This window comes from Falco cherrug, chromosome 2, assembly GCF_023634085.1.
Source record: "Falco cherrug isolate bFalChe1 chromosome 2, bFalChe1.pri, whole genome shotgun sequence".
NCBI lineage: Eukaryota > Metazoa > Chordata > Aves > Falconiformes > Falconidae > Falco > Falco cherrug.
The window spans coordinates 16,455,508-16,463,267 of NC_073698.1; the positions used below are offsets into that span (position 1 = coordinate 16,455,508).

Consider the following 7,760-nt stretch of genomic DNA (forward strand, 5'->3'; position numbering starts at 1 on the left):
TGAGGGAAAGGCTGTGGACGTTGTCTACCTAGACTTTAGTAAATCCTTTGACACCGTTTCCCACAGCATTCTCCTGGAGAAACTGGCTGCTCATGACTTGGATGGGCCTACTCTACTGAGTGAAATACTGGCTGGAAGGCTGTGCCCAAAGAGTGGTGGTGAAGGGAGCTACATCCAGCTGGTGGCTGGTCCCAAGTGGTGTTCCCCAGGGCTCAGTACTGGGGCCAGTCCTCTTTAATATCTTTGCCAGTGATCTGGGTGAGGGGGTCAAAGTGTACCCTCACCTCAGTAAGTTTGCAGATGACACCAGGCTGGGTGGCAGTGTTGATCTGCTGGAGGGCAGGAAGGCTCTGCAGAGGGATCTGGACAGGCTGGACTGATGGGCCGAGGCCAGCTGTGTGAAGTTCAACAGGCCCGGGTCCTGCACTGCACTTGGGTCACAACAGCCCCAGAAAACACAACAGGCTTGGGGAAAAGTGGCTGGAAAGCTGCCAGGCAGAAAATGACCTGGGGATATTGGTTGACAGCTGGCTGAACATGAGCCAGCAGTGTGCCCAGGTGGCCAAGAAGGCCAATACAAGCCAATAGCTTGTATCAGAAACAGTGTGGCCAGCAGGACAAGGGGAGTGGTCTTCTTCCGTATTCAGCACTGGTGGGGTTGCACCTCAAATACTGTGTTCAGTTTTGGGCCCCTCACTGCAAGATGGATGTAGAGGTGCTGCAGCATGTCCAGGGAAGGGCAACGGAGCTGGTGAAGGGTCTGGAGCACAAGTCTGATGGGGAGCAGCTGAGGGAACTGGGGGTGTTCAGCCTGGCGGAAAGGAGGCTGAGGGGAGACCTTATTGCTCTCTACAACTACCTGAAAAGAGGCTGTAGGGAGGTGGTGGTAGGTCTCCTTTCCCAGGTAGCAAGTAATAGGACAAGAGAAAACAGTCCCAGGTTGCACCAAGGAAGTTTAGATTAGAAATTAGGGAAAATTTCTTCACCAAAGGGGTTGTTGAGCAACAGGCTGCCCAGGGAAGTGGTTGAGTCACCCTCCCTGGCGGTACTTAAGACATGTAGATGTGTTGCTTAGGGACATGGTTTAGTGGTGGACTTGGCAGTGCTGGGTTAGCAGTTGGACACAATGATCTTAAAGGTCTTTTCCAACTGAAACAATTCTAAATTTTGCAAATACTTGTACTCTTGCTTCATTGTAAGGTATAATTAGTTTTACTTTACATCATCTCACTTACATCTAAGCTATTTGAGGTTTGCTACCACAGAATCCTGTAGAACTTGGCCCATGACTTTAATGGTATTATGAAGATCCTCAAAGTTAAAGATATGAAGAATATTATTGCATTAATGATCCTCTGTGAGTTTTGTATTTATGCCTGTTCCTGAGTGCTTTATAAAATGCAACATCTCTGTGGGATCACAGTGAAAAAAAAAAAATATCAGAATTTTCAGCAGTGCTCCATTTCTAAGAGTCAGAGCAATACAATTATCAAGTTTTCTCTGCAAGCCTTTTAAGATTTAGCTGGCTTAATTAAGTTTCATATAAATATATTTTAAAAAACCCAAACCAACATGTATTGAAAGACTGGCTGGAGAGTTTGTACTGACTTCCCCTATATGATATACATCTACCCAATAAAACATGTTTCAAAGCTCCTTTGGAGAATTCCTCCATGCTGCCTGCTGCTGAGTCAGGTTTGGAATTCTCACGCAATACCCTTTAATACTTCAGTCCAAACAGTTAATTATACTGATAAGAGACATCATCAAAGTTAAACAACAGTAGAGCAAAGTGCATTACCACAGGTAAATTACTAAGTTGTTTTTTTAATCTGATAAAGCCTGAAATACACATATTTTTTTACAAAACCTACAAAAAAATCAGGAAAATAAAGCTTACAAAAGCAAATTTATTTTAGCTGTTTTCCAGTTGACATAATTTTGTTACCAAAGTCCTTTAAGAACGCATGTATATAAGCCTATTATAAAAGAATTCAATTAATAATCCAAAAACTGAGGTTCCTATACCACTAGTAAATACAGGAGTCATTTCAAAGTGGTATGACAAAAACTCAAAATAATTATGCCTTCTCCCAAGAGCAGACATTTAACATCTATTTGGTGAGAGGATGCTACCCAAATTATCAAATGCTTTTCACTGTGCTTAAGTACAGTGAAGCACAAGGAAGGGGAGGGTAGAGTTAATGGCATACATCTCTTTGGACACACCATCAAAAGCCAAATTCTGTTGCCATTTCCCTAGAATGCCAACATGCAATTTTTCTTTGTATTTTCATGTGCACAAGCAAACCAAGATTTGGAAATCCTGATTTTTTTGATTCATAATGAAAACTGCAAGAGCCCAGAATCTTATCTTAAGTCATCTGATATTATGTTTTCAAATTCACATCAGCAGATACTGATTCCATGGCTTTCGGTTGTTTACATACTGAAATTATCTGACACTATGCTGTTCTCTGTCTTTTCTTTAAACTTTGGGGTTTAAACTTTAAAATATGCATAGTGATGCTTAATCTGAGTATACAGACTAGACATATTTTCCTAGGTGGAGCATTCATACAAATATTTATTCAATAACAGATAAGAACGAGCAATTGATGTTTCAGTTAGACACCATACAGTAAAAAATATTACTTATCATTTTCCATATCCACTTTTAATCTCCAAGTACACATAAACAACCAAAATAGCAGAAACAAAGTATCAGACTTCTTGTAATTAGGCAGTATTATCTGCATACTGCAAATTTGGAAAGTGAGGCAAAGAGAACAATGGAAGCATCTGGAAGTCCTCTCCATTATTCTGAAGAACTTCAGAGGACTTAACAGGTAACGGCATTAATAAACACTTTAAGTAAGTACCACTACACGTGCTATAAATGTGGCTGGCATCTCCAGGACACTTCAAAAAATTGATTAGTGCTACACTGGACAGCTGAGTCATCAATGCCTGTCCTTCCACCAGGACAAGAGGATGCCTTGTAAGCAGGTTATTTATATTCTTAATATCTTCAGCAGGAAGTACAGTCTGGTTAGGTTTGGTAGTCATTGAATGGCACTTTTTTTTAATGTGCTACTCTTTATCTATAGATTTCTTCTCAGAGCAACCTCGGTCTTAAGTAAGAGTGATCACAAATAGTCCAACCTCTTTTTGCCAAAAAGAAGAAAGACAATCTTGAATCACGCACAGTGCAAAGGTTTGTTTTGGCCAGAAGCAAGACCAAGCCTCTGTATTAAAGCTATGTGTATGCAGTATCACTAGTTCACCCTGCTTGCAGGTAACAGAAAACTGGAATCCAAAGGATTATTTTCTTTTTTTAATAAAATGTGCAGGTGGTCTTGGATTTGCCAAGATATAACATTTTCTTGAAGAGCTGAACAGACCTTGCTTCGTCTTCAGTATCTCTCTTAACTCCACAACATAATAATCATGATCAACAACCCAGGGCATTAAATTGTTTTTTGTCCCTGCTGTGCATTTTGAGAGAGACTGTTGGAACATACTATCCTCAGTGCATTGTGTCTTCTTAGATCCTGTTCCATACTGTCATGTCTGCAAACATTTACAAAGCAAAAAATACTGTCTCACTCAGCAATGCTATTCCATATCAGCCCTTCACACCAAAACAAGAAACAAACACCACTGAAAATTATAAAAGACAGAAATACTTCTACTGGCCTACAGCCAACTATGGTCTAACACTTTGCTTGTAAGCTAATCACATGCTTACAACATTTGGAATCTAGCTCATAACCTCTGGCTGCACAAATACAGACCATTAGCCAACAAACTCAAGCAACAGTTTGATTCATTTAAGTAAAATCAGAGTGATCAGCAGCTGATCTATTGTGGATGCTGTGACCTGATGCCCAGCTCCACTGGCCATATGAGAACACACCTTCCTTTGCAGAGAAAAAAGCAAGAAAATTCCCAAGCACAAGGACAGCAAGGCTGCAGCACGCTACGTATCTGCATGTGGTCTTCCTCAAACTGTGCTACCTCCTCAGTGCATGGGTAACATCCACTGAAGGACTGCAGAGGTGTCTGGCTTCAGCATGGGTGTGTTTTACTATGTTTGTAGGCTGTAGGTCTAACTAGCATATGGCCCAAGGAGGGCCAAAGGTAGCATTTAATTTCACATAGATCTGCTTCTTTCAAACAGCCCCAGTACCAGTCCCCCCGACACCTAGAACGTCCAGCCACTACAAGCTGTGGAAGATATTTAAAGATACAAAGCTTAATCACAACATCAAATGATCACAACTAGGAAAAGAGCAATTAACTAATCATTTCACATAGGCTTATTCTCTTCATCACCTCAAGAAGCAATTTCACTACAGGAAGTCTTCTGTGGAGTAAAACACCCGTCACACTGCCAGTAAGCGGAAAACGTTATAAATATTAGGGGTTACTGATTTTTTTCATTGACTCTACAGAGAAGATCAGCATAGAACACATTTTGAAGTTCTAAGTAAATCACTGCAGTTTTCCATGAAAAAGCTTGTTTGGAGTTTGACTTGGAAGGAAGCTTGCTTAGCTTAGTTCAGAGATGGTCTCAGTTTTTCTATGAAGTTTAAGATGGCAGGCTAACAAGTCATGAAGCTTGATAAAATACACAATAGTTTTAAAGAATGAAACAGAAATAATGGATGTATGCTTTTATTACAACCACATACATATTTTTTTATTAGACTAAATTTGACTTCTGAGGCAGAAGAAACTGCAGCTCTGTCTTGTTTCCAAAGTCACTATCTCAGTTCTAGGAAAAAGCATCTTTACCTTCTCTATGCCTTCTTTCAGTGTCTAGGAAAGGCATACAAAAGATTATTAAGTTCAATATGGCTCCAAATTGAAACAAAAACGTCTTCCTAAATGAAATGTATACCCATTACACACACTGTATACATGCTGAAAAATAAACACTGGCAAATACAGAGTACAATCTTGGAAAAGGATCAAGTGACTGGGTTTTTGAAAAGAGTTTATAAAATGTATAAATTCTGGCAACTGGAAGACGTTAACTTGCAAGACTGAACTTAAGTAACTCTTCATTTTCAGGGAGAGGATCTTGCATTTTGCTCTGCACGAAGGTATCCTGCCATGTGCAAAAGTGGGTCCTCCCTCATGGGAAGTCGCAACACGACAGGCTGCTCCCCAACCAGAGGCTCATAGCCCCTCCCAAACCAAAAAGACCTGGTTTTCTTTATCTTTAATCACAAACAAATGGATTCCAAATGTGAATTTCAGTGGTGCTGTTTTTATAAAGCCTCCACATTCATTCATCGAGAGGCCACAGCACATGCCCACGCTGACCGCACACTTGAGACGCTTGTGTCCCTTGACAGCACCTCGGCTGTCGGGTTGTCTGTCAGCGGCTCACAGCAGGAAACGCACGGGTCAGGGAGACCGAACCCCCCTTCCTAACAGGCAGGCAGTGTCCAAACGGCTGCGGCCACCCTCCTTGGCGCTCACCATCACCGCACTGCCTACTCCTGCCAACCATGCGGCGGGCACAAGGGACGAAGCTAGTCCTCACGGGGCACAGCCCAGCAGACCCAGGCGAACACTCAGCTCCAGGCCCAAACCCTCCCGCCAAGGCAAGCCCTCCACCAGGAGGCTGGCACTCCGAGAGCCATCGCAGGAGCCGAAAGCGGCGACAGACCGCATGGAGGCCGGGAGAGGAGCCGCGCTCCCGCCAAGCACCCCTGAGGTGACGGCGGCGCCGCCCCTGCCGCGCCCTGAGGCCGCCGCGCACCTTCCCTCGCCCAGCACACACCGCCCCAGCGGGGACAGCGCACCGGCGCCGCGCAGGCCGGGGCCGCCACGAACTCGCGTCAAAGGCTCAGAGAGGAGACGGGGCCCACGGGTGCCGACGGTCGCCGGGCGGGGCGACCCCTCCACGGCAGCAGGGACCGGGCACACCGCGCCGGCCGGGTCGAGGTGCCGCCCGCAGCCCGGAGGGCGCCCCCGGCTGCCCGGAAACCTCCTCGAAGTTGCCCGGAGAAGTTTGGGACCGCCTGGAGGAGCAGCCGCCAGGCAGAGCCGCCCCCTCAGCCCACACCCTCCACCTGGCCACACGCTCCCGGGCCGACCCCCGCCGGCCTCCCAGGGACGGGACCCCCGCCCGGACAGACACCCCCACCGGCTCCGGGGACGCGGCCGCCGCTCCCGGGGAAGGGGCCACGGCAGCTCCTGGGCCGCGCTCGGGGCTTCCTCTGCAAACGCAGCCCTTGGGAATAAAGAGGACTGAGGGACACTTACCATCTCGCCTGATATTCGAGGACCGCAAGGCTTTTATAGATCCGCTCTGGGCAGGGGCAGTGGTGCCCTGACGGCTGCAAAAGTTCGCACAGACGACAGCGTAGAGGAGGAGGAGGATGAGCAGTTGCATTGGGATCCGCTGTGAATGGGACCGTGTCTCTGCAAAGAAACCCGGCTCTCCCCACCGAGGGTGCTTCCCTCTGTCGTGTTCTCTCCCCCTTCCCGGACTTTTTGGTTGTTGTTGCGGATTGCTTCTGTGTTTGGGGGAGTTGTGGGGGGGGGGGGGGGGGGGGCTAAGGGGGGTTGTGGGTGGTAAAGAAAAAAAGGCACAAAAAACCCCCACCAAACCCAAAACAAAACCCCCACACAGCACCCCAACAGCAAGCACAGCTGCCGAGTTACTCCCCGAGTTGCCCCCAAACTTCCTGCATGCTGAACTTTCTGCTGCACTTCTGGCGCCGGCCCCACTCGGTAAAGGTGAGAAACCCCCGGGACGGGACGGCCGCCCCCTCCCCTCGGCCGGCAGCGCCGTGACCCACGTCGCAGGCGGGGGTGCTGCCGCCGCCGCGCTCCCCTGCGGCCGCTGCGGAGCAGCTCCGCGCCCCGCTGCTGGGCTGCGCCGCGCCGCTCCCCTCCGCTCCGCACGAGCCGCCGCTGGGGTCTGGAGCGGCGGGAGCGCCCCGCGCTCCGCGGCGGGGGCCGGGGGAGAGGCGGCCCGGGGGAAGGGGGCGGCCCGGGGCAGGGAGGCGGGCGGGCGCGGTGCCCGGGCCCTCCCTGGGCTGTACCGGCCGCGCCGGCTCCAGCCCCGGCAGAGAGTGGCAGGAGGGGTGGTGCGGGGGAGGCTGGCCCCGGTGTGGAGTGAACCTGCCCTGCCGGGACCAGCGGGGGGGTCCGGTGGGAGCCGTGTGCCAGGGGCTGTCCGCCAGCAGAGGCCACGCACCCAAGTGTCCCGTCACCCTCGGGCCCGCGGTGGCCACGTAAAGCTCATCCCTTGGGCTGGAGTGACTCAAATCACTGAGTTGCACTAGGGCGGGTGCAGAGATTTAGTGGAGTAACTGGTGAAAACAAAGTGGAGAAAACCCACAGCTGTCCATGGGAGAAATGCATGGGCTCTTCTGTCATGCCAAGCACTGTCCAAAGCTTTTCAGAAAAAGTTAATTCCTACTAATTTAGACCCTCATTAAATCGGGTCTGGTATTAAAAGATTGTATTACTGCCTGGAAGAGTTTAGGTCTCAACCAAAGGTACGTGAGGATTGTGATCGGATTGCTGTTTTAATACTCCTTCCTTCCATTAGCTGCAATGAAAATAATCCAGTGAAGACACAGAAAAAACAATCCGGTTCTAACAGTTCTCTAATAAATCCTAACCTACTCAGTTTATTTCTTAAGACATTTAATGTACTCTTAGCCAGTCTAACAAATTGTAATACGCTGCCAGACCTTTAACAACATGAAACACCCCAGTAGTAGAAGAAG

The 7,760-nt window shown here is 48.1% G+C and overlaps 1 protein-coding gene across 3 annotated transcripts in view; it reads right to left on the reverse strand.

Moving 5' to 3' along the window:
* PDGFD (platelet derived growth factor D) overlaps positions 1 to 7,076 on the reverse strand; it is a 148,196-nt gene extending 141,120 nt beyond the window's left edge. For 2 of the 3 annotated variants that reach the window (XM_055703197.1, XM_055703195.1), the window contains exon 1: positions 6,283 to 7,075. In XM_055703197.1, the coding sequence (XP_055559172.1) occupies positions 6,283 to 6,412 (130 nt within the window). In that variant the 5' untranslated portion in view covers positions 6,413 to 7,075. Of the gene's footprint in view, positions 1 to 6,282 lie in introns of all 3 variants that reach the window. The other variant, XM_055703196.1, reaches the window with a different exon arrangement.
* Positions 7,077 to 7,760: the final 684 nt, after the last annotated feature.